General features: G+C 41.7%; 1 protein-coding gene and 1 long non-coding RNA gene across 3 annotated transcripts; one reads left to right on the forward strand and one right to left on the reverse strand.

The window, feature by feature from the left end:
• Positions 8,132 to 9,355, reverse strand: LOC110437258 (uncharacterized protein KIAA2012-like). The gene is made up of 5 exons (XM_021465641.1): positions 9,009 to 9,355; positions 8,787 to 8,877; positions 8,512 to 8,710; positions 8,314 to 8,439; positions 8,132 to 8,214 (listed from the first exon to the last, which is right to left on the reverse strand). Exons 1-5 carry the CDS (start codon positions 9,353 to 9,355, stop codon positions 8,132 to 8,134), a joined length of 846 nt encoding a protein of 281 aa, XP_021321316.1.
• Positions 10,607 to 12,534, forward strand: LOC8071005. Of its 2 annotated transcripts, none has more exons than XR_002455468.1 (3): positions 10,607 to 10,969; positions 11,559 to 12,060; positions 12,177 to 12,534. It is a non-coding gene; the product is annotated as an uncharacterized LOC8071005 (long non-coding RNA). The 2 variants fall into 2 exon arrangements; XR_002455467.1 differs by having other exon boundaries at positions 10,613 to 10,969; positions 11,937 to 12,060.

The raw sequence follows: 27,164 nt of genomic DNA on the forward strand, positions 1-27,164 counted from the left end.
AACTAGAACTAGATGAACTAGAACTAGATGAACTAGAGGTAGAACTAGAAGAACTAGAGGGATCCTCTCTACTTGGATGAAGAATTGAAACCCTAGCTTTGATTCTGTAGAAGAGGTATGATCTCCAGGGGCCAGGGGGCCTTGCTTATATAGTCTTTTCAGATGAATCTAGGCCGTCGGATCAAACCGACATTAATCGCACGGTTTTCCTTGATCCATTAGGTCGGTGGAGCATAATCCCCGAAATGTGTCCTGATTGGACTCTGGAAGTGGGCGGGCGCCCTGTCACTGAGCCCTCTCGGCTTCCGCTTTATTCCCGTGGCTTCTGGAGTCTTCTAGATGATAGAAAATTGCGCGGCATGTTAATATCTCTATGTAAACCTGACGTGTGGGCCTTTCTTCCGTATTTCTTGATAACCCCCTGCAGAAATAGACAAACACCAAAACTCGTGGAATTCTGTCAGATAAATCCCTAAGTCTAGGTGTTGGTTGCATATAAGTCCTTTTCCATGATTAGTTGCATCTAAATGTGAGCATTAAGGACCGTCAACAAGCTCCTCCAAGCTTAACCTTTGCTCGTCCCTGAGCAAAGATGAACTCAAGAGTTTCTGCAGTGGTTTCATGCCTTAAAGTTACACAAGCGTTCAAACAAGATCTCATCTCTAGGTAAGGGTAAACTGTTATGATTTAAACTTACTCATATTACCTTCCACCATGGAGATTGCAACCGTCACTTGTGTCTTGAGCAGTTAAAAGATAGAACGGTCTAGTCAAGCGCCATGTCTCTTATTCTTGATCAACTATATCTCTGGAGTTTTTGCAGATTTTCAAATAAAACTCAGAGATTCCTTGTATGACTCTCTCTAATCTCTCTTTTGTGGTATTTTTGGTATGAGGCATAGTGGCATTGCCTTCTCTCTCACCCTACTCTAATAAGGTTTTGATATCTGGAGCTCATAGGTGGGAGATAGCTAATACATACTTACAAGACATTTATTGCATAGTCAAACCATGGATCCAGAAGAACAAGTCAATAAGTCAAATCAAGATGTGCATGTGTGGCGAATGAATGGTGTATGGTGATAACAATGGTGAAAGTCTAATTCTACTTGTGCTCTTTTGAGGGAATACATACATTTCTTGCTCTTTTGAAACATTTTGAGGAGAATGAGCTGCTCTATATTTTCTTTTTCTTTTCTCTCAGGTGGGTATCTTGTACCCCTAATTCTACTGTCGGACACTTGTCCTTTTTTACCTCTCGTCTCACTTTTTCTTTTCTTTGAGGTTCCGGGCACGTGCCCCTTTTTATTTCCTCGTTTTTTTCTTTTTTTTCTATTTTTTTAGAGCACTCATCTCCTGAAATAATATAGCAAGTGGTAGTATCCAAGATAACTTGAGCATTTATTTCATAGGGAAAAACAGAAATGTTTTTGGTTATTCTCTCCCGGATTAGGAGTAGAATATTTTTTGGGTGGTTCTGGAGGAGATAGAAATGAGTGGATGTATGTGGATGCGTGCTTTCGGAGTAGAAGCAGCATGTGTGAGTGAACGTGCAAGTGAATCTTGATTTTAACCACATAACAAGCTCCTAAGGGTCTACACAGCTTGACCACACTCAATGCTCATAAGCAGTAAAAAGTAAATGAATGGTTCATAGTCTAGCAAGCATGTATATATGGCTGTGGTAGGAATTTAAACTCTCATCATACAGGAACTCATCATGTGATATTTTAAAGATTTTCAAAGATAAAATTCTCCAGAATTCTAACATCTCTAAGAACAGATAAACAGCAGCTCAACCTTCCCATATCATATCCGTTAACGACTTAGACTTCAGATCAAGTACTCTTCAAGTTCAGGTTTAGAGCAAATCTTAATTAATAACAGTCAGACCTAAACTTGAGAGAGATTTCAATTTTAAGAACTAGTCATGGCAGAGCAACTATTCATCATTTCCATGTGAGAGCTTATCATGAGGGTTCATAGCAAATTTTATTTATTTATTTAGCAAACTAAGCAAAGATATAAGCACAAAATCTTTATTTGGGTTTCTATGATTATGCATCTTTTTATTATTTGATTAAAATATAAACGTGAGTAGAACACTTAGCTGGATAAATGGGGCTGCTCTCCCCCAAGCTGGATTTTGACGCAATTTCTTCTGATGTAGCTAGCAGGTGGCGGAGGTGTTTTTGAATGTCGGCAGCATCCTGACAGCGGTCAGGATGTCCTCCGTCTGCTAGTCTTCTTTGATCCTTGAATTCTATGGAGCTCAAATAGACAACAAAGCTTTGTGGAACTAGTTAAGTGTTAGCATAAATATCTAGCCTTTATCATGTTGAGCCGCCTCAATAAATGTTACTCTCTTTAGTAGGATCATAAATTTATTTTTATATTTTCATTTTTATAGGACAGGAATATATTTATTTTATTTTTACGCCACCACTGTGAATGTACTTATGAGTTTTATGCCATGAGCATACTCACATGGGGCTTACTATTTTTAACATTTTTATTTTCTTTTCAAGATAGCATGAACCTGATTAACTAAGCAAACTATTTTAAATAATTGAAAGGAAAAAGATAACTACCAAGTTTACCTCTTGGCAAGGCGTTCGGTGTTTTTAAGTCCTTCGAACGGGACTCTCCGTTTTCTCAATCGTCCTGGAATTCGCTGGATGACGTAGTCGGTGGTTCCGGCGGCGCCTGCTCTTCATGTATAACTATCTTCTCTCTACACACGCGACTTGGTGCTACAGTCTCCTCAGGACAGTTCTGTTCAAGCTGTATGTCTTCAGACCTTAGTACTTCTCCTTCGTAGTCTGCCCATCCGTCCTTGATGATTTGCCTTCTCTGGTGACGGTTGCGTTGAGAGTCTTCAACTATATAGTTAAGGTCAGTAAAATAGCAGCGTACCTTCTCAGAGAGGAAGTGCATGTGGACTTCTCCAGTTCCAATGTAGATGATTGCTTTAACGGTGCTGAGGAACGGTCTCCTAAGGATGATGGGTGGATCGTACTCATCTTTGACCTTTCGGAATGTCTGATCTGCCATCTAGAGCTGAATGTATGTCGGTTTTAGGGGCATGGTTCCGAATAGGAGCTGATAGGTGACTGTGTCGTCCTTTTTGGTCAGGAACGGTGACTTAAGTCGACGATCTTGACATCCTTGAACTGCAGTGACCATCTTAGCTGACTCGGTCCACATTTGCTTGTTTCTGTTCCTCCTGTTGGTCCCCTTCCTTGGTTCATGTCGGGAATGCTCTGAGATTTGTGTAGTCTTGTTCTTGAAGGAAAACGTCTTCTTCCTTCCCTTGATGTAGAAACTGATCTTGGCAGCACTAGCATAGATGACAGCTCCCGAGGTGTTTAGGAATGGCCTCCCTAGGATGATGGGTGCCCTCTCATCAGTACCGGTCTCTATCACCACGAAGTCTGCTGGGGCGTATAAGGTACCAACTCGGACGCAGAGGTTCTTCAATATTCCCTTTGGAAAACTTAGTGTCTGATCTGCAAGCTGCAACACATGGTTGTTTCTAGGAAATGATATGTAAAGAATTTTTCATAGAGTATCCTGAGCATCATGTTGACGCTGGAGCCAAAGTCGCAGAGTGCTTCTGGGAAGTCTACCATGCCGATGGAGATCGGGATGACGGGGCATCCTGGATCGCCTCTCTTGACCGGCAGAAGCTCGGTAATTACTTCCACAACAGGGTTACTCTCATAGTTACGTCCTCAAGCATCTCAGGGCAGTGATTGCATGAGTGTCCAGTATCTCCAGTGTGTTTGTGCTCGTAGATCTAGGTTCTTCACTTGGTGGAGTCTGGGAGTTGTAAAAGTCCTTCATATTTTGCTCGAAGTGTACCTGCTCATAGAGACAAGGCAGAGATCAAGTGCATGGGCCCTGTTGGTGGAAAACACCAACAGAACCAAAAGTGTATTTGTTCTTCTCTAACCGTAAGCATAGTGAGCAAGACAAAGTTGATGGATAATAATATCATGAGTGTAACATTTAAAACATTTGTCAGATCACATCGCTCAACCTAATGGAAAGATAATCTATATATACTTATGTTTTTATATATATATCTTCCAAATATTGAATGTGCAACATTTTAGTTCATATGATTAGGAGTGTTGGATCACAAAGGTGGAAGGACTAAACATATTGAATCGGTTGAGTTGGTTAATCTAGAGTTGTAAATCATACATGTTTGTCTCTTTTATTTATGTGAACGCCAAAACCAAGGAGAAGCTTATAAAATTGATAGTCAAGTACCTTAAGACGTTACCTTACTTGAAGAGTGATGGTAAAGTATCACCTTGTGGAAGCTTTCCTTTCTTAGCGGTTGTGCATCGTGTTTGTGGCACCCTCCATGGATCATCTCTTGTGAGCTATGTCTTCCTTGTGTAAATTGTTAACCTTCATGCGTCTCTCTCTTTGTCTCCAATGTGAGTTTATCTCAGGACTTCCCAGGTCGATATTAAAAGTTTTCCTGCAGGGGTTAGTCCAACAAAATACCCAATATCTACTATAGCATACTATCGGCTCAAAGATCAACCTAGACACCATGTCTAATTTGATTTAGGAGGGCATTTTAACCTAAGCACCAAGCTTGATTTAAAAACCCTTGGAAGTATGATCATCAGCCCTAAACTAAGCACCATGCTTAATTAAGAGATAAATGAAACTACTCCAAACCTAGACATATACTAAAGCAAATAAAGGTAGCATGAGAGCATTTATAGAGATCTACTCAAGTGGAGATGAAGTAGTGTGATTAGTATTTAACAAATTGAGCATGTCTCAAAGGTAGGGACAACCAACATAGCAACATGGCAAAGGATGTTTTTATGTAAAGTACTCCCCCAAGCTTGAATTTTGCAAAATTCAAGTTTGGATGAATTTAATTCAATGTTGTATGATGATTGGTTGGAAATACCTTGTACTTGTCATTCATCCGATCTTCTTGCTCCAATCCTGGAAAGGTTAGTGACAAGAATACCCGAAGGAATTTTTTTACAATTATCCTTATATGCTCAACACACAAGGTAATGTTGCAAATAATTAAAAGCTCATGTTATGATCTGATCAGTGCTTATTTTAGGACACTAAGCTTGTCCTTGGGAAACCATCAATTTATGTCTGCGAAGTGGTTTACCCTCCAACGCTGACCTATATCAAGATCAACTCAACGAGATCTGCAAAATTTATTATAGACATATGCATCGACAACCGCCCTTTTAAAGTTCTTATAAATAGAAAGGAAGAGGGGGTTGGAGATCTTGAATGTGGTGATGTTGGAGAGACCAATGGATTGTGAAGATGTTGCATATGAGCATGGAGTAAATGAAGTGGCTATGACATAAATTCCATGCTCATTAATGCTTAGAGTGAAATCCATGTGGTATGACGAAAGTGATAAGGTGAGTGTGGTAAAAAAGGAAAAGAAAAAGGATACACGGACGACTTGGTTCGAAACTAGCACAGCTACCGTTCCCCGGCAACGGCGCTAGAAAGCTTGTTGGGTATTTTAAACGCAAACAGAAAAATCCGCAAGCGCACGGATACCGATGTAGCCTTCACCCGGGAGTATTCCAGAGTATCGATTTTCCACGGAGAACGTGAGTGTACTAATTAAGATCCAAGATCGCCCAAGGATAACTATATAATTATTTTTGGTGGGAAGAGAGGAAGTTTCCTGAGAGTTCTCTAGTTGATCTAAGAATCAAGAATTACTTCAAGATTATCTATTTCGGGACATCAAAGCACTAACCACAGAAAGAGATGAGAAGGGGGCTAGGAAGGTGTGACTACGGTCCTACAAACACCGATCCGAACGTGGTGGAATACGTCGACCGTTAGGGCTGTCAATACCTTAGGGCTACCACAACAATCCGCAGGATTGGGTGCAATTCTAGGTAATTGCAAGACTAAACACCACGTCTAATCTATTAATTACTACTCTAGCGTTATATTGACTAGAGCACTTGATGAAAGCGGAAATCCAATAAATAACTTGAATGTAAATAAAAAGTAATTAAAGAACTCAGGAATTATGAATTGAAGAACTTGGAGAACGATGAAGAACGAACCAGTTGCTGCAAAAGTATAATGTTGAGGAAGATCCGACAGACCCGGCTCCTACTCCGCTCTCCTCTTCTCTCTCCCTATTTTCTAGATTACAACTAGAACTAACTAGAACTAGAACTAGAGGAACTAGAACTATAACTAGATGAACTATAACTAGAACTAGATGAACTAGAGGTAGAACTAGAAGAACTAGAGGGATCCTCTCTACTTGGATGAAGAATTGAAACCCTAGCTTTGATTCTGTAGAAGAGGTATGATCTCCAGGCGCCAAGGGGCCTTGCTTATATAGTCTTTTCAGATGAATCTGGGCCGTCGGATCAAACCGACATTAATCGCACGGTTTTCCTTGATCCATTAGGTCGGTGGAGCATAATCCCCGAAACGTGTCCTGATTGGACTCTGGAAGTGGGCGGGCGCCCTCAGGACTAGGGCGGGCGCCCTGTCCCTGAGCCCTCTCGGCTTCCGCTTTGTTCCCGTGGCTTCTGGAGTCTTCTAGATGATAGAAAATTGCGCGGCACGTTAATATCTCTATGTAAACCCGACGTGTGGGCCTTTCTTCCGTATTTCCTGATAACCCCCTGCAGAAATAGACAAACACCAAAACTCATGGAATTTTGTCAGATAAAACCCTAAGTCTAGGTGTTGGTTGCATATAAGTCCTTTTCCATGATTAGTTGATGGTTAAATGTGAGCATTAAGGACCGTCAACATGGAGCGAGCAAATGGATTGATTATCGATGCTCTAAAGAAAAGGCTATATACTGAAAACGACAGAGCACCAGGACGATGGATGAAAGAGTTACCGACTGTGGTCTGGGGTCTCCGAACACAGAGTAGTCGAAACACGGGTGTATCGCCCTACTTCATGGTTTACGGCACCGAAGCACTCCCTTCGGATGTGGTCTTTGGATCTCCAAGAGTCGAGCATTTCGACCAGCCTTCGGCCGACCACGCCAGAGAGCTCAAAATCAACTGCATAGAAGAAAAGCGCCTAATCTCGTGCCTTCGAACAGTGAAGTATCTCGAAGCCCTTAGGCGGTACCACAACAAGAACGTCAAAGACCGCTCCTTCATGGTCGGTGATCTGGTACTCAAATGGAAAACAAGCCAGGAAGGAATGCACAAGTTATCTACACCTTAGGAAGGACCCTTTGTGGTCGCCGAAGTCACACGCCCTACATCTTATAGACTGGCGTACCCAGACGGAACACGCTTGCCCAACTCCTGGCATATAGACAAACTGCACCGTTTCTATCCCTAAGCTCCAGTACATTTCATTTGTAAATCTTTTATGATGAGTAATAATAAAATTTGTCTTTCTTGCTATATACACTTTTCATACGCAGAATATTCGACAAGTGCTACAATTACTTTCAAGGACAAAGGTCCTCAAAGGTCGACAACTTGACTCAGTGGTGCATCACTCAAACAATATTACAGCGCTCAAAACCATGGTTATGATAAATTAAGCTTTATTACAAACTTTATACACAAAGTTTACAATAAACACCCCTCTGGGCGGTCTCTAGTCTACTCCTACAGACTATTTACAGGCTTACTGCTTGGGCTGATCACCCACACGGTTTTGCCGTCCAGTCGAAGGGGTCGGGGCCACCGGCGTCTGGCTGGTCGAGACCGCAGGCGTCGACCGCCCATCTCCTGCAATGGACGCCCCCGACAACTCCCTGGCTGACTTGTCTGATCCGGGTTGGTTGAGGGGAGTAGACGTCCCACAGAGGTTTATGTCGCCGATCACTGTCAACGACAGGTCGAGCAGGCTGACGCGAAGGTCATTTGCCTCCTGCGGACCAACCTCCTTGGGATACCCCCTCTCCAGCCGGGACAAGTCGACTAGGGGGTAGTGGGCACGTACCATGCTGAGGACGTGCGCCCCGGCAAACTCCCCAAAGTTCTTGACGAATTGCTGAAGCCAACCCCACACATGCTGCGCCTTCTCGACCGGGGTCAGCCTCGGTGCACGGGGCTGGTCTTCAGGGAGCTCGGGGCTGATCAAGTCGAGCATCGGGGCCACTCCTTTCTAGATCTTGATACAGTTGGTCTTCCATGAGTCCCGATCCTTGACCAGCTCGTTGAGATGCTTCTTAGTATTAACTTTAAGCACTATGACAAAATTTCCCAAGCAAAGAAGTCAGTATGAACACGCAAAAAGAAACACTGCGTAGCCAAAAACAAAAAAAGGGGGGGTGACACGGCTCTCACCAGCCAACTCCCGACTCTTGTTCCTTAGCTCCTCGCCAGCCTGGCGCCCGGCCTCCAGTGCGCCAGTACGCTCCTGGTCGAGTCGCTCCCTTTCTCCTCGGAGGCGCTCAATCTCCTCCTCCAGATCTACAGAAACAATCGTTGGTCAACAAAACCGGCCACGCAGTTAACTACAGCTGCTCGGAACCCATGATTTACCTTTCTTCTCCCGATCCTTGTCGGCTAGTCGCCGATTCAGATCGAGCAGACGCTCCTCCTGATCTGCCGCCTCGGCCGCCTTCTCCTCGCCCTCCGACCGCAGGCGGTCTACCTCTGCGGTCAGGGCCTTCTTCTCGGCGACGATGCCCTCAATTTGGTCGAAGCACCTCTTTCGGTACTTCACCGTCTTCATTGCACCCTGCAAGAATTATATGTATTGTGAAGCAAACAAACAACAATGCATATACATTTTGGCAGAACACAAGAATACTTACCTTGACTTCTTCGACAAGCCGCTTGGCAGCGCGCTCTACCCTGGCCGCCTCCTCGGTCTCGGCGAGCTCTTCGTGACCGATGAAGTGGTCCCTACATTGGCGCCACACGAAAACGTGTTGGCGACCATCCTGGGGGCGCCCTTGGATCTCCTCCACCTCGTCGTAGGAGGTCGCCTGGGCCTCCTCACCCTCCACGCTACCCCCAGCCGTGGTAACAGGTACCACAGAACCCTTACCCCGACCAGGGGAGCCCTTTGGCGAAGAAGCCTCCGCCTGGGGGGAGTTGGGGCTCTTCTCTCTTCAGCGGGCAGGGGAGTCGGGGCTCTATCTCCCTCCTCCGCGACACTACTCGGGGGAGGCGTCCTTGCAGCCTCATCGTCCCTCACCGAGGTGCTCGCCCTGATCCTCGCCTGAGCCGAGTCCTCCTCGACAGTCTCCGCCACAGTCACAGCCGCGGGCTGCTCCTCGGTTGGCTCCTGGGTGGTCTGCTCGGCGGCGTTCTCAACGACAGCCGCCGGTTCAGCCGTTCTATGGCCGGTGACGTTGCCCAGATCAACATCCGACGCCATACTAGCAAAAAGAATATATCATGTCGACGTCACAACTCGCAACAAAATAAAAATAAAAACAACAAGACGAAAGGAAGTGCAGAAGCCATGTCGTGGAACTCACAGGTCGGAGCTCCTGTGCGTCGCTGCAAAGAACCTCCTCCTAGTCCTGCCAGTCGCCACTGTCGCCTCTGCCCCTCCAAGTCGTGTCGGCTCGGTGTGCGGGGTAGGAGGATCACTGGTCACCCGACCAGCATCGATCGGCGCGATGTCAGGCCGACTGCGCGGCCTTCGGACCAGAGACGGAGTAGAAATGGTGCTTTACATGACGTTTTCTTATGACCTTTTTAAAAATCATCACAGAATTACACTAGTCATTTTTAGGGTGATGTAACTGTGACAGGCTAACCGTCACAGAGTATTGTGGCACTTCACTTGTGTATCTGTGACGAATGGCTGATTTGGTCACAATTAAATCATGCAACGTGGCGCTGATTTGTATCCGTGACCAAATGATTTTGGTTATTATTACATTTAATTTGTATTAAACTAGAGACAGAAAGTTTTGAAAATACCATTGAAAAAACCTTAAACAAGCTGTGGAGCTGAGCCTGGGCCTAACATGCACCAACAAATGTATGATAGAAAATATATTTTTATGAACACTAGTACAAAAGTGCTCAAAGCCAGCAGTTTTAATTAAAAAACGCCTGTGTAAAAAATGAGGCTTACCCGACTACAAAAACGCCTGTTTATGATAGTATGTGGGGAACTAAACTCTATTATATACACAAGTGAGTGATAGGTGAAGTGGTAGAGGAGGGTACGCGCGAGGGTGAGGTCTCAGGTTCGAATCCCACCGACCGCGTAGCACGCGATTTTACGCGAAAAAATGCGCGACTTGCGAAAAAATAGCTAGTGAGCCTTCCCCTTATTAAAATCTTTTTTTGAATCTAACTGGAGCTACACACAGTTCAACAAAATTACTTTTAACAAGCACATAGAAAATTATTTAAACTATAGAAAATAGTAAACTTATTCAAAAATTTCTAGAACTCGTACACAACAACATATATACAAGTTGTTGCTTTTAAAAAAGTTTTGGACTGTAAAAGACATTTTTATTAACTAAAACTATTAGTATACTCTAAATCTGGTCATGAGCTACAACTTCGGGCTATATGCCCATTGGCCCAAAAAAGTAGCTGGACGATCTCGTTCGTCTAAATTCATCCAACGGTCCAAGTTATGCCCACCTGAGATAAATGAGCCTCCTAACCCTAACTCCTCAACACTACCCACACCCGCCGCTCTCTCTTCTCTCTGACTCCTTGTCTCCTCTCCTTGCCAGCACGCACCTGCTCCCGCGGCGGCGCGGCTCGGCCTCTGGAGCGGGACACCGACGGCGACACCGGAGCGGGATCTGGAGCGGGACACCGATGGCGGCGGCCTCTGGAGCGGGATCTGGAGCGGGACGCCGACGACGCGGCCTCAGACCGGATCCACCACTTGCCTACGGGATCTGCAGCGGGACACCGACGACGACGGAGACGAGGAGCCCTCACTCCGGCTGCATAATCCCGTCGCCGTCGCCACCCTCGCTCCACGCCGCCGACCTCAAGGAGTTCGTCAAGGGTACGTGCCGCCATCCCCCAGCCAGCGCTGGGTTCGTTGATTGGTCGGGTTGTACTAGTCGTTAAGAATTCCTAGTTTTGGATTCAGGTTTTTTAATTCCTAGTTAAGAATTACTAGTAGTTTTTGAATGCCTCAGACCGGATCCTCCACTTGCAGTTGCTTTAGTATCTTACGGCACTAAACATGGCTGGGTTAAGAAACTTGATATGATTTCAGAAAAGGTGGGTGCGAGAAGCTAACAAGCTATTATAAGTTTTGCCTCAGCGGCCCTACATAAATCTTTATTCTCCATTGTCGTCTCTGTAATATTAGCAATCGCTATCCCATCAAAACAAAATATTAGCAACTGCTTGATGGGAACAGACCTTTCCCCTTAATTTTCATTTTTTTCATGCTATAGTCTTACTATTGACAGTGTGTTGGCTGTTCTAACCTGTGGCAACGTGCAATTAGAAAATTATTATTAAAAATAGAGATCTAGCTAGTTTTGGTGCTTTATTTTTTTTGAATGAAAGATCTAGCTAGTTTTGGTCTTTATTGTACATGTCAGCTTACATGTGAGTTAATATTGCATATATGTCATTTTCAGGGAAACAAGTTCAAAGACCAGTAACCTGATGCAGTGAATTTTTTGGAGTTACCACTATATTTGTTGGAATTCTACTAAAATTTGGAGTCGCGCTTGGTTCTTATTTTACTGAAACCACTAGAAAGTAAATTTGGCTCATGTCCAGTGTACTCATATAGTCATATGACAAGGTCACACATTCAAAAATAGTCGTCCATTGATAGCAGAGAATTGCAAATAAATGACAAGTAGTTCTCTCCACCTCTTCCTTGATGTCAATACAGTACACAGTCTTGTAGTAATGCTTTCTATTAGATACATGGCAAAATAACCTTTTAATGTTTTATATATATCCATCTGCTGAAAAATATTTACTAAGGCTCTTGCTCGCATTTGCAGGATTGCGGCATCTAATCCATGTGAACTTTGCTTTATGAGAGGAGCTGATTAGACAATGCAACCAGGATAGTTGCAGTTTTTTTGTCCAAGCTGTAAGAAGTTTCATGTCCAGTTTCTGTATGAGGTGACCTCCCTACTCTGAATTTGATCTCTTGTACATGCAAGTATCTCCTGTATAATGCTGCTCCTATGTTTGTTTCAAACAAATATTTCATGTACTTGTAATCTTGTTAAATGCAGTCCAAGTTTGAAGTGGATAAAACCTCAATCCATGTGAAAAAAGCATGTGTGGCTATGCTGAAGAATGTTGTTCGCCAACGACGCTATAAGTTAAAGAAGATGTATTTTGGTCCTCTTCCACTACATCAAGTGTCCAAGAAATGTGTTGATATTTGTTTGAAATGTGTTGAGACTTGTAATGGTGATGACATTGACATGTGTAAGTCTTGCCATTTTCTCTGTAACTGATACCCTATGTTCTGGAGATAGGATTAACATGTAATGGAGATGGCATTGATCATCTGTACCTGATCTTTTGTTTTCTAAACCTTTTCTGTGATGAAAATAGGTTGTGATCTGTGATGATATTTGGTTGTGATCTGTGACGATCTTCATGTGATGTTGATTCAAATTTGAATTTAAGTCGTATTTGAACAAAAAATTTGGGCCTATAGCTGACGTGGACCAAATCCATGACAGTTTAGATCATCACAATACCCTTTTGCTATGCTTCCAGACCATGCAATCCATGACGGAAATAAATATGAATCCATGACGGCTCAATTCGGTGCAACAAATGTATGACGTGAGATACATGACGGATTTGTCGTACGTCATGGATAGTTGACTGTGACGTATTTTTGACAATCTGTGACCAAATCCGTCGTCAGCTTCGTCCTCTTCTTCCTCGTCGTCGGCGATCCTCACGAGCCGGCGACGCTTCGGGGCCTGGATGGTCTCCGCCGGCAACGCCTCTGTTCCGGATGGCTCCAAGGCCATCGGCCTCTTCCCCGCCACGCTATCTTCAGTGGTCGGCGCGGGGCGGTTTTGTTCCTCTTCACTGCTGGTGTATTGAGGACACCGAGCAGCATCGCCCTCCGGCGGGTCCATCCCTGAGGGATTCTCCATGCCATGTGCCAGTGACACATACACCGCGCACCGGTCCACGTCTCCTATCTACAATAAAATAAACAGCAGGTTATCAATCAAGAGACTACAGTGTTCGCGTAACAATACAAATCAATAAAGGTACTTGTTTACCTTAGGAGTTGGTCGTCCTAGCTTGAAGGCATGCATCCGGTCGTCACTTCGAACGAAGTTATCATCCGACAAGTTGAATAACTCGTTCATCAGCTGCTGAACTTCTGCCTTCTCCAGACCATCCGGGCACATCCTGATCGGGTCTTGGCTCCCCGCGTACTCATACGCCGAGTGTATCCTCCTCTGGCAAGGCATCACTCGACGCACAAGGAAGTTCCCGACTACTCCTGGCCCGTCTAACCGGGACCAGTCGATCAGGCTCATCAGATCTACCACTTGCCCAGTGTATTCCGGACGGTCTGTCCAGCTGACCCTCTTCTCGGGGATGTAGCCCACATCGCAGAACGTGGCGCTGCCCGGCTCTTCCCTGATGTAGAACCACTTCTTGTACCATTCGGTGAGGGAAGTGTTCCATGGGCAGCTGAGGTACCGGTTCTTCATCCCGTCGCGCAGATTGAGGTATACTCCACCTGCAATCTTGGAGCCTCCAACTGCTCCTTTCTTCCTCAGACAGAAAAGATAGCGGAAGAGATCGAAGTGCGGCTCTATTCCAACATAGGCCTCGCACAGATGGATGAATGTGGAGATAAGAAGAATAGAGTTCGGGTGCAAATTGCAAATCCCGATCTCATAGTAGAGGAGAAGACCCTGGAGAAAAGGATGAACGGGAATCCCAAAACCCCTTTTAAAGAAATCCTCGAAGACTACAATCTCACCGGCGCGGGGGTCGGGGTAGCTCTCCCCCTCCGGTGCCCTCCATCCTCCGAGTTCTTGATTGTGCAGGAGCCCCTTTTCGACGAGGTCGTTGAGGGACCTTGTGTTGCTCCGGGACTTCTTCCATTCCTTGGCCATCATCTCGGCCCTCTTCTTGGCATCGCTCTTCGCCATTTTAACTCTTGAAAGAGTCTCGAGCTCGGTTTTGAGGTTTGAAGGTGCTGAGAAAGATGGAGGCTTGGCAATAGTATGCAACTACCGGGTAAAAAACAAGGATATGACCTTGGGCTTTTATAACAACAGCCCCACCTCTACCACTTCCCACATTCTGGGGAAGTGGGCGGATCCTGCGGCGGACGCGACGTTTCGGTTCTCAATAATTACCGCCAGTTAATATGGTGACTTTTCTGTATAATTGGTGGTTTCCTTTTTCTTGGACCGCGCAAAGAGCGGCTGCACAGTTACCAGGCTCGCCTTTTTACGCAACAGCTTGACAGTGTGTCAGGATGCTCTGTCACATCGTGCATTAATGCGGTGATATACTTTTTTCAAACACAAGTGGGTCTGTTGGAGGAACGAACATGACTGTCCCGACCACCGAGCATGACATACTCGGAGACTGGCCGACCAGTCTGTTCATTCGACAATAAGGTTGACTGTACCGACCACCGAGCATGACATACTCAGGTACTGGCCGACCAGTCTGTTCATTCGACAATAAGGTTGACTGTACCGACCACCGAGCATGACATACTCGGGGACTAGCCGACCAGTCTGTTCATTCGACAATAAGGTTGACTGTACCGACCACCGAGCATGACATACTCGGGGACTGTTCGACCAGTCTGTTCATTCGACAATTTGGTTGACTGCACTGACCACCGAGCATGACATGCTCGGGGACTGATCGATCAGTCTGTTAATTTGATATATCGATTGATTGTACCGACCACCGAGCATGATACGCTCGGGGACTGGCCGATTAGCACACTAGTTTGAAAGTCTGGGGACTGTACCGAGTACATTTAGGTTCCCAACTATGCTCGGGGACTGGTCGATCATGCTCTATGTTGTGCTCGGGGACTGTGCTGACTACCAATCGTGCTCAGAGACTCATCAATCACTCCCGATGCTGTGCTTGGGACTTGCTTCGATCACTCTTCGACCACAGTTTGCGGACTCTTCTTTTCAGTTACATATGAATTGGACTCATGTACAACTGAGGGGTAATTTTATTTTTTAGACCTTGCTACAAGGCTCATACTTTGCCTTCCAGCAAGCTCGGGGACTACATCGGTACGATGCATCTGGCGATGCATCTCAGTTTTAGAATTTCTATGAAGACTTTTTTGACCGTGGCACCACGTGCATACGTCACCTACTACCAGGCTCGGGGACTAAGTGGGCACACTTCACCTTGCGGTGAACATGCTTGCTTTTTGAAAGTCTGTACTTTTCAGAAAAGTAAAGTGGGCACACTTCACCAGGAAAGAAATCTTTTTTGATTAAGAGCACCATGCATTCTTCGAACAACCTACTTCTTCAATGTCAATGTTGATCAACTGTTTTTTAAGTTGGTTAAAATACAGTTGCAACTGTTTGGGTGACTTTTCTGCTTATCAAAGATGTCAAGCCTTACTAGTCGAAGAAGCTCAAGACGACGTGTTAGATCATAATACATGGTGCTCGGGGACTAGCTGTGGGGGTATAAACCCCTATACCCTTACGGCTAGACTTGGGCCAGGAGACTTGACCCATCACGAAGACAGTTCGAGGCTTGATCCAACGGCTCGGAGTTTCGCCCAAGGAAACAAGACGTGGAGATCAAGCCGAATTCTAGTCGGTTAGAATAGGAATTGATATCGTACTATCTATGACAATTGTAATCGACTAGGATTAGTTTCTGGATTTATAACCCTGCCCTCTGGACTATATAAGGAGAGGCAAGGGACCCCCCTAGGATAACTCATCTCAACACAATTCAATACAACCAGACGCAGGATGTAGGTATTACGCCCACACGGCGGCCGAACCCAGATAAAAACTTTGCCCGTGTCTTGCGTCACCATCAAGTTCGTAGCTTGTGCACCGTCTACCGATAAACTACTACCGTGGGTATACCCCAAGGTAGACTGCCGACTAGCTTTCGTCGACACTGTGGTTTGGATCTCGACTTGGATTGGATTCAATAGATGGACAACTAATCCATGACAAACTCAAATGTCAATTTGTGGCGGTTTATTTCATCACTATTGTCCTTTGCTATTGTTGTGACCAGTTCATCCATGACGAACGAGAAAACCAATCTGTGACGGTCCATTTCGCTCCAATAAATGTATGACGTGGGATACATGACGTTTTTTGCGATCGTCATGAGTTAACTGTGACACATTTTCTCTTGTCTGTAACGAAAGTACATGTATAAGATAATTTCTTGTAGTGTTGCCAAACAAAACCTTAGTAGGGGAGGTTTCATTTCACCGTTTCCGAGACGAGCTGCAATAGTTAAAGTAAACATGATATTACGAAAACGGTCACTGTAGCACTTTCGTTTGTATATGACAAATATTATCCAACTATAGACTAACTAGGCTTAAAAGATTCGTCTCGCAAATTACAGATAAAATGTGCCAACTATAGACTAACTAGGCTTAAAAGATTCGTCTCGCAAATTACAGATAAAATGTGTAATTAGTTTTTGTTTTCATCTATATTTAATGCTTCATGCATGTGTCTAAAGATTCAATGTGATAACAAATCTTGAAAAAATTTTGGATTTTCGGACGGAACTAAACAAGGCCTTACGAACAAAGCCAGGCTTCATATGTCAAGCTTGTTTTCACGCTACAAATCCAGAATTATCATTCACACCACATGCAAGCTGATTTCATGCTGTGAGCTTGTTTTCACGCAAATATCAGGATTCACGCATGCATCAGGTTTCAGGACAGCTGAATATGAGGTTCACAATGAGGATGTTGAATATATATATATATATATATATATATATATATATACATCAAATAAACTATAGAGTTAAACCACAGTGAAATTTGATTCAAACATAACTGTTAATTTAGCTGGCTATCAGCTATAAAATAGTGTTTTTCTCTCTCAATAAATTAACTTCAGGCGGGCGTGCTGTTCTGCTGATAGTTTCTCCGACTGTTAAGCCAGCTGAAGTTGATATATTGTCAAAGAAAAACATTGTTCTATGGCTGATAAGCCAGATAAGTTCAATCGTTATTTATGAATGGACTGAGGTTTAACTCTCTAGTTTATAAAAGATAGTTTCCTGACGGTCTTAGTGTTAAATTCACCGGAGTCTGTCAAATTTTCTTCCGTCCATCGGTGACCTTAGCTAAGACATACTCTCTCTGTTCCTAAAATACCATCGTTCTACCGTCGTCCCGATATTATTTAGATATTATTTAGGACTTGTTTAGTTTTTTCTCAAAACCCAAAAATTTTCAAAACCCAAAATTTTTTCAAGATTTCCTGTTACATCGAATCTTTGTGCATATGCATAGAATATTAAATATAGACAAAAATAAAAACTAATTACACAGCTTGCTTGTAATTTATGAGACGATTCTTTTGAGCCTAGGTAGTCTATAATTAAACAATATTTGTCACGTACAAACGGAAGTGCTACAGTATCCATTTTCTAAAAATTTTGGAACTAAGGTCTTGTTTAGTTCCAAAAAATTTTGTAAAATCGACACTGTAGCACTTTCGTTTGTATTGACAAAAATTGTCCAATCATGAACTAACTAGGCTCAAAAAATTTGTCTTGACAATTTCGACCAAACCGTGCAATTAGTTTTTATTTTCATCTATATTTAATACTCCATGCATGCGTCTAAAGATTCGACGTGATGGAAAATCTGAAAAATTTTGCAAAATTTTTTGGGAACTAAACAAGGCCTAAACAAGACCTTTGGCAATTGTACATGACCCCAACACTTAAAGCATCTAGTCCTGCATGCTGCTCAGCCTTCTCCCGTCGCGCACGTGTCCCAGCTCCCCTCATTCTCATCCTTTAGCTCCGCCCCTATAGCTTTGTGAGGACAAACAACAACTTACTCTCTCTGTTTCATTAAAAATATCGTTTATAACTTTTAAACTCTTTGCTTGATTATTCGTCTTATTCAAAATTTTTATATAAATAATATAAAATAAATAAATTATTATTAAAGTATCTTTAATGATAAAATCAGTTATAACAAAGTAAATAATATTTATATAAAAATTTTGAATAAAACAAACAACCTTCACTATATAGGGTATGCGCAGGGTTTAGGCTTTCACTCTTCAGGGATCTGGACACCGGGCTGGATCCGGTGGTGGGACGGACGATGATGACGTGCCAGGGGGAGCCAGCGAGGGCTAGGGTGTGAAGTAGTAGAATGGAAGACGACGATGACCAGCACTATGAGCAGTGCAATGTGACGCTACGGTACAGTGATGTGAACCGACCTCTTTAGTTCCTTAAAAACTTTACGTATATATAGAACATTAAATATAGATAAAAAATAGTTATTATATAGTTTATTTATAATTTACGAGATAAATCTTTTGAACCTAATTAGTTAAATAGTTAGATATTAATTATCAAATAAAATAAAAATACTACATAGTTAAATCCAAAAATTTTACGAACTAAAAGGCTGGCCGTGACCTGGCTACCAAAAATGGCTAGCCAGGCTCCAGACCATCTAGCTTCACCGGGGGTTAAAAAAAAAAAAAAAATCGACCTGTAGCTCGCGCGGCTGTGTGAAGTCCACGTACGGCGAATGGAATTGCAACAAGACAGTTGGCCGACAACGATTGGTGCTCTGCTTCGAGTCTCCTCACATGGGCCTTGTTTAGTTCACCCAAAAACAAAAAGTTTTCAAGATTCCCCGTCACATCGAATCTTGCGGCACATGCATAAAGCATTAAATATAAACAAAAACAAAAACTAATTACACAGTTTAGCTGGAAATCACGAGACGAATATTTTGATCTTAGTTAGTCCATAATTGGATAATATTTGTCACAAACAAACGAAAGTGCTACAGTACCGAAATCCGAAATCTTTTCGGAACTGAACAAGGCCATGGAGTGGAGGCAGCCGAAGCACCCTTTGTCTTCTCCGCTGCTTCGTAGGAAATTGACGGCAGCAGCTTCCAAATCTGTCCTTGTCCACCAGCGGCGACCCTGTGCCTTTTTTTTGCACGAATCGGAACACCGTCATGATTGGTCCCCTTTTAAAGTATTTTTCTTTCAAAAAAACACGCATATATAAGTAGTGTATATGATCTATTATGCAGGAGAAAATGAAATTTTGATTGATCGCTCTACTCCAGATAGCCGGCCCAAGCCCCCAACTTTGACCATGGCTAGCCGCGTAGGGCTTCATTGCCCCCTCCCTACCGTACAGGGCAAGAAGGCTACCGACGAGCACATATGTGAAGTCGGAAGTACTTTTTCACCATTTTATCACTGTCACGTTTCTTCCCTTTCCGTACTTGGGGCAGTGCAAATATCGGTCATTTTCGCTTCATGAAGAGCTACACTTCATTCTATGTTTTTGCTTTTCATCATTTCTTTAAAGAAAAACATAGAAGAGCTACACTTCATTGTATTAAGAAAAAAAAAATGATCCCCATCTTGTCAGCGCAATGCCGCATAGTGACTTTGCTTTGATCAAACATATGAAACTATATATCCTTATAGAGAAAAATTTAGTATATTGCTAAATTGGATATGGCAACCAAGTCTTCACTGGTTCTAAGATACACAATTCTAAGATAGAGAAAATTCAACATCTAGAACACTAGAATGACTATTTATGCTATTGTAGTAACTAACTTATGATCAATTTTTAATAAAATAAAAGGCAGAGTTTCGACTAAAAGATACAGGGGATGTTTGGTTGCTACTCATAGTTTACCACAACTAACTTTAGGCAAGTGTGGCAAGCCACAAAAAGTGTGCCTAGCAAATGGGTTACCACACTTTGCCATGCCTAAAGGAATCTTGCCACACTTTTTAACTCTATGACATGTGGAGCCCAAAAGAATCATGTCTAAACTTAGTTGTCAACCAAACACTTGCCAACTTGGTCAAACTTGTCTAAGGTAAAGTGTGGCAAACTGTGGCTAGCAACCAAACAGCCCCACAATATAGGACATAGACTTTCAACTTAAACATGGATAAAAAATGCATTAGCTAATAAGATCAGAATTTTAAAGCCAAAAATCTAGTTAATGTCATGTCACAATAGAAGGGCTACGACAAGAGCTCATATAGCTTAAGTGATGTTTCAACTAAACGCATATTGAAGACACAGGAAACTGCGATGCAAGAAGAAACGCTAGTTAAAATTGTGGATAAACATGTAAAATAATTGGTAAATGATCACAATGTACAAATTTACAGATATTGTGCTAGAAACAGATAGAAAGAAAGCACACATATATAACAATATCACCTGTGAACTTCTGATATTTATGCATTATAGGATTCTAAATTGAGAGATACTGAAATGCATTTAACCCACTCTTATCACGTCCATGGCACAAAAAGTCAAAGACTTGGTGGGTTTTGTGTGAACCAAATGCTCCATTAACCCAACGTTATACTCCATTCGTTTCAAATTAAAAGTCATTTCGATTTTTTGGTAATCCATTTTGCTATACATTTGATAACATAACCAAATGGATGAACTAAAAAAGTCAAAATATCTTATAATGAAACGCATGAAGTATATATTATAATAGTTCCTGCAACAACTCACAAGTCTCAATTATTTATTACAACTATAAAAGCGTACAAGATAACGTCCTCTCCATGTGGATGTCGGTAGCCAACCGATCGATTGTGAGAGTGAATAGATCTATTGTCAATCATCCAAACCCCAAAATGGGAAGGAGAATCTCTGCAATAATGTTCTGACTGATGCCAGCTTATCACTGTTTATTTATGTCCTGACAACATTGTTTCAGCAAGATGCCATTTGTATTACACCTTCCGGAGGTTGCAATGGAATCAGGCAGGATGGAAAAGCAGTCCAAAGTTTTGGCGGTACTCAGCGAGTGTTTAGTTTCTTTTTCATTCAGAAAAACTCTGAGTTCATTCTGCATAATGGAACTAAACGCCATGTAAATTTATTAGTAAAATGGTTGTCATTCTCCATTTTGAATTTTGGCTTCAAAAATCCAAAAAAGTCTTTTAGATGGAACTAAACATAATCCTGAAAATTTTGATATTTTATATTTTATCGTTTCAAAGTAGTTGGCATTTTGCATTCTATAGGAAACTAAACGGTCCCATATGAATTATATGTAGTCCTTCAAATTTCTTAGCAAAAGCGAAGTCTTTTATTTCTTCTCAATGCCGACTTCTATCATCCATGAACATGGAGTTCTTCGTCTCCATGGATGCGTCGGCCAACACAACCATTGTTTGGAAACGCCGATGGAGCGACGCACCTCTGCAACGAACGGCTAGGCAACGGGGATCCGCGGTCGTAGAGCCCTGTTGACTCAGCGGTGGATGATGCGGCGCACGGGTTCTCCGGTGAAAGAACTGGTGACAGCAGCGAGCATGGCGTGATGAGGCTGCGTGCGGCGGCAGTGGTGGCACTGACGAGGATGAGGTGGAAGGTCTTCGAGGACGACGCCACTACTCCTCGGTGCCTTCTGGCAACAGGTCCAGCCATGCCAAGGCTAGCGGCCACGACAGCCGCCTCCGCCATGTGCGCCGGCGACATCCACCTCTGGCGCCACTGGGCTCACCGCCCAGATGCGTGTGAAGCCCAGGAAAAAGTTAGACAAAGAAGACCACAGGATAATATGGTCTATTTATCGTTCTTTTTCTCTCTTAGGTCTTGTTTAGTTTCCTAAATTTTTTTTGGTTCGGAGCACTGTAGTTTGTTTATAGCAAATATTGTCCAATTATAAATTAACTAGACTCAGAAGATTCATCTCGCGATTTACAGGTAAACTGTGTAATATTTTTTTTTTACTATATTTAATATTTTATGCATATACCGCAAGATTCGATGTAACGGAGAATCTTAAAAAGTTTTTGATTTTTAGGGTGAACTAAACAAGACCTAACTGTGAAAATGAATATTTTAATGGTCAAGATCATAGTGGCAAACAACTATGATTTTATAAGTACTGGACATATTTAAAGTTGGCGGTGTCCATCGGCAAATTACATAATTGAACATGTCTACAACCTAAGTAAAATTTGCCTTTTGTATTCTACTAGGTAGCGTGGCCGTACGTTGTTACGGGATAGCTAATATTTTTTATTTAAAATATACGGATTGCACAATAAGATAATAATATTATAATAAAATTTAAATACCAACTATAAAGTTACATTTAACTTAAAGAAACAAAGTTCGTGATATCAAACACGGTCATGGATAGCACGACGTTATAGACTCATAAATTCTACTTTATAGACCTTTTTGTGATACGACTAAGATAATGTTTAATATCGGCAGAAAGAAATCTTCGATATCTATTTCTTTCATGCGCTAGTAAATCCACAAATAAGTTCTGCCGCATCCCCGTGTCATCCTATCACACATTTGAGTATATATATGTAAATTTTATTATGTCGTATGGGTAACACTACATTTTTGTGAAAAAAAACTTTCAAAAAAACTTAGACAACAATCCGTTAAGAGGTTGTTAATTTGTTACCACTGAGAATTGCCACCTCTGACACAAATAACCTATATAGCGACAGTGGTATGAAAATTCAACGTGGGGAGAGCTATTTCAATTCAAACCAAAGTTTACGTAAAACTGTAGGCGTTAAAGGACATATGGATCTATCTACTAATGGTAGTTGAAGGCAATTGCAAATGCACTACTAATAATCTTTGAAAGTGATCAATCAAAGTTAGCTGGCATAATACGTGTATACCAGTTCCGATTAAAATAAAGCATCAAATGGCATACCTGTTTGGCTCTAGTCGCTGGTGGCGGCAGCACCCACTCCAAGCTCGTGGTTGATTCCCGAAGAAGCAGCGACAACGTACATATACTGTAAACCAGCGAAATTCATTTATGCTGAATCGACAAGAACCATTTATGCATGTCATAGGCACAGGAACATCTAAACTACCAGTAATAATTTATACGACAAACAGAAGCACAATATCAGCATGTAGCACTGATCCTGATTTTGAAAGGGGCAGATAGAAAATGGAATACTGATGCAAACAACTCTCAGTATTAGTCTTGGAAAATAGAAAATGTCCAAAGTAACATAGTGCAACCAATAAAGTGATTGAAAAATAATCTAATGACTGGTCGACAACCTACTGATGTCATTGAAAGGGATGCATATGCAGTTCAATACTATCTATTTCAGTTTTTTTTATCACAAACGGCTATTATATTATTAACAGCAAAGCGCTGTGGAGATGAGTACATCTAGAATAGAAAGTCTCTGGAGAGCACTCAAAACAGAACACTGCTCGAGATGAGCAGTTGAAGAGCAAGTCCATTGAGGATGGGTTGCTGAAAGTCTAAGAGCCTGAGTAGCAAGGCTGTGTGCCGTCGAGTTTGTAGACCTGGGAATTTTCCGAATAGATGTCGCATCCATATCTGCAAAATTCTTGTAGGCCTGAGTGTATGGCTTGATTGTCCAATCCGGGGGGTGAGTGGTGTTTTCCTGATTAAGGAAGAGCACCAGCTGCTGATAGTCTGAAAAAATGCAGGTGTTGTGTGCCTGGAGAAGGTGAACAAGCTGCGCCGCTACGGCTGATGCAGCAGCTTCCGCCATGAGGACAGAGGAGACTTGTTCGATGCGCGCCTTGATAAATATTTTGGTCGGCGGTTGTGCCTGCACATCAATGAAAAACACTCCAATACCTGCTGGTCTAATGAATTGATGATCTTGATCCGGCAGAGTAGATGCATCCACATAGCATCTGGGCCCTGTCAAAGAGGCTGGAATAGCCACAGAGAGGTTTGAAATTCGAATCATATGGACTGCATTACCTATGGGTTGAGTGGGATTTTGAAGAGTATGTTGCTGTTGTTGAAGTGTCGGGGTAGCCGCCTCAGTGTAGGCCTTGATGGCACTGTGTACTTGGTTAGGAGTCCAAGTTTTTCTCTGAAAACGATTATGATGCTGGAGGGAGGTTTGCGTCGCAGGAGGCAGGACGAAAAACGATAGGGTTAAATGTCGCACCAAAACAGTGTCCATCTTTTAGTCTTTTTAGTTGTAGGAGATAATGTTTTATTTTGTGATTGCATTCCAAATAAAGTTTCCATGTCTTTACATTCCGATACTCCGAAGCAGGCTTTGTATTTTTCAAAATTCTGCATATGCCGCCATTAGCCTTATTTTTTTTTCTTTTGTCATTTTCACGTTTATTATTGAAAAAAGTAGAACAACTCAGTTGTTTGAGAGGGAAAGTATGTATGCCATGAACCTGAATTTTTTCCTCTACTAGTTTGGTGTATATCAGTATATGATTGAATAGAACACAACTCAATTGCATGAGAAGAAAAGTATTTTTGCAAGGCTAACAGATGCTTTCGATTTAGTTAATGCCAGTTATTATTTTAGAATATGCAAGACAAACCTTTTCGAAAATGTGCACGAAGCACGCCATGTCATGCCTATACAATTAAATGAAATCATCATCATATGCGCTATGTCACGTGAATTGATAAGTAAAAGAGAGAATTGGCTCTGGCACATGTAGAATGGTGTCCATTTGCCAGCGGACACTAGAAAAAATTAGATTGCTCAAAGACACTCCGTTTCTTGTCAAATTTGCTGGCGGACACTACGTCTAATCAAATATTATTATAAAGGGACATTTGGCTACCGGACATGCAAAATGGCGCGCATTTGCTGGAAGACACTTTTTCATGTAACACTCACCACCAAAACAGTTGCCATTTGTAAACCATAAGGCCAATGACTATGAAATTTTAACAGCAACAAGATATGATAGTTATCTACAAATCATTTAATTCTCATTTCCATAGAAAATCTCGTTAAGGACATGAAATCATGTCCACCAGCAACCTTAACAGCCATGATTTGCTGGTGGACATGATTTCGTGTCCTTGACGAGATTTTCTATGGAAGTGAGTATTAGATGATTTGTAAATAACTATCGTATCTTGTTGCTGTTAAAATTTTATAGCCGTTGGCCTTATGGTTTACAAATGGCAACTGTTTTGGTGGTGAATGTTACATGAAAAAGTGTCTTCCAGCAATGGTCACCACTTTGCATGTCCGGTAGCCAATTTTCCCTATTATAAAATAGATATAAAATCATATAAGTGCTAGAAAATTATACTATAATTTTTTTTACACTCTACATGATGAGAACTATAGTGTAAAAATATTGTTTTGCACTGAAATGACCATTTTACCCCTCTTCATAAATAGACAAAGATAACCATGGTTAATTAGTTAATATATTAGTAAGATACTAAAAATACTAAATAATATTTTTACACTACAGTTCTCATCATGTAGAATCAGCAAATTTGACAAGAAACAGAATCTCTTTGAGCAATCTAATTTTTTCTAGTGTCCACTGGCAAATGGCCACTATTGTGCATGTCCGGTTGTGTTGAAGAGAAATTTAAGTTTTTGGCTACGCCCTGCTGCCACATGATCAACTGTAGAACATTCTAGACGATCATAATTGCCCGTGTTATCTCCTCTTGCATCTTGTGGTTTGGGCTCTTTTTGCATGCCTTTTTGCTTTAGCAACTGCTGGTTGGTATTTGTTACGAATAGTTCCATGGCCCTCTTTGGTTTTCCTTGCTAAAACTAAAAATTATTTTAACTATTCTTACGTGATTAATGAACTAAACTATTTTAGCTTTTTTAAGTCAATGTGTTTGAAAATTTAGCTACTAAAATAGTTAAAGTTTAGTTGATTAAAATTGAGCAATGGGAACCCAACAGGGCCATACACACGGAATCCTTACCTTCAGGCTTCAAGTATGTTTTATTTTAATTAAAAGAAACTTATTACCGTTTTAGCAGATGCTTAGGGAATATCCATTACTTCTTTTCAGAGCATTTCATTAAAAGAGAACTGATTGCGATCATTACTAGATTAAAGAGTATCTCCTCCATCCTGAAATATAAAATATAAGGTTAAAAATTATTTCAAATTATAAGGTATTCTAAATTGCTCAATCATATCCGTATGTGTTTGTCTTTTGAGGAAATAAATTGCATGGACCCATGCTGGGAGCATAATGCACTACTTGTCTTAGAGAATCTCCAAGAGATTAGGTAAAATTATATTCTAAACTAGAAGATTTAGCCATTGTGTAAAATAAGAAAAACTCACTCAAAACATAGAGTTCTACAACAACTTTTGTATAAGATAGCTATTGGGTACGTATGCTATATATGACAAGCGAAAGTTTAGGGATAACAAACTTGCTATTTTAGCAAACCAGATATCACACCTAATGACTTTAATTTTTGCTTTAAAAATCTAAAAATAGTCTAGATAACATGGATAGCATATCTGTTGGAGTTGCTCTTAGATGCGTGATGCATTCTTTCTAAACACGAGAAATTTTCCTATATGGCCCTTGAAACTCACTTATTCTTTTGTTGGCTTGTTGCCATGCAAATTTCAGCATTTCTTGTATGATACTGTGTCCGAATTTGTTTCCCTGTATATCTCTACCGCCACTTTTGGAGGCTCATGTTGTTAAGTGTCATGCTAAGTACGGAGTATTACCCTAATGACACTGCTTATCTTATGTTTAGAAAATAAATTTGTTTCCTATATGACACTGCCTATTTTCAATGCTTTTGTTTGACATTAAAATTCATCCACATGTAAATGTGGTTAAAATTTGTAAATAGTTTTGTTTTGCTAATATACATTACAGAAGCATTATAATTCATCCACATATATAACTGTGGTTAAAAATAATTTCTCAAAGAAAAATTATTTTTAACCACAGTTATAAATGTTGATGGATTGTAGTAATGCTTAAATAAAGCAAAACAAAATTACTTAGAAAATTTAACCATATTTAAATAATGTGGATGCATTTTAATGCCAAATAAAGCATAGAGATAGCCTAGGGATGAAAACGGATCGGATATGGACGGATATCACTGATATCATATTTGTTTTCATATTTCTGGTCGGATTCGGATTCGAATACGGATAATGTCAATCATGTCGGATAAGATACGATTGGATGTCGACATCATAAATATACGATTTAAGTA

Source organism: Sorghum bicolor, chromosome 7 (genome assembly GCF_000003195.3).
Source record: "Sorghum bicolor cultivar BTx623 chromosome 7, Sorghum_bicolor_NCBIv3, whole genome shotgun sequence".
Classification (NCBI taxonomy): Eukaryota; Viridiplantae; Streptophyta; class Magnoliopsida; order Poales; family Poaceae; genus Sorghum; species Sorghum bicolor.

Bases quoted from the DNA above. Each gene is read 5' to 3' on its own strand.
- LOC110437258 (XM_021465641.1), bottom strand. From the start codon at position 9,355: ATGGCGTCGGATGTTGATCTGGGCAACGTCACCGGCCATAGAACGGCT. The intron at 8,711-8,786 runs GTAAGTATTCTT...TAATTCTTGCAG, and splicing joins GGCTTGTCGAAGAAGTCAAG to GGTGCAATGAAGACGGTGAA. The intron at 8,215-8,313 runs GTGAGAGCCGTG...ATTTTGTCATAG, and splicing joins CAAGAGTCGGGAGTTGGCTG to TGCTTAAAGTTAATACTAAG.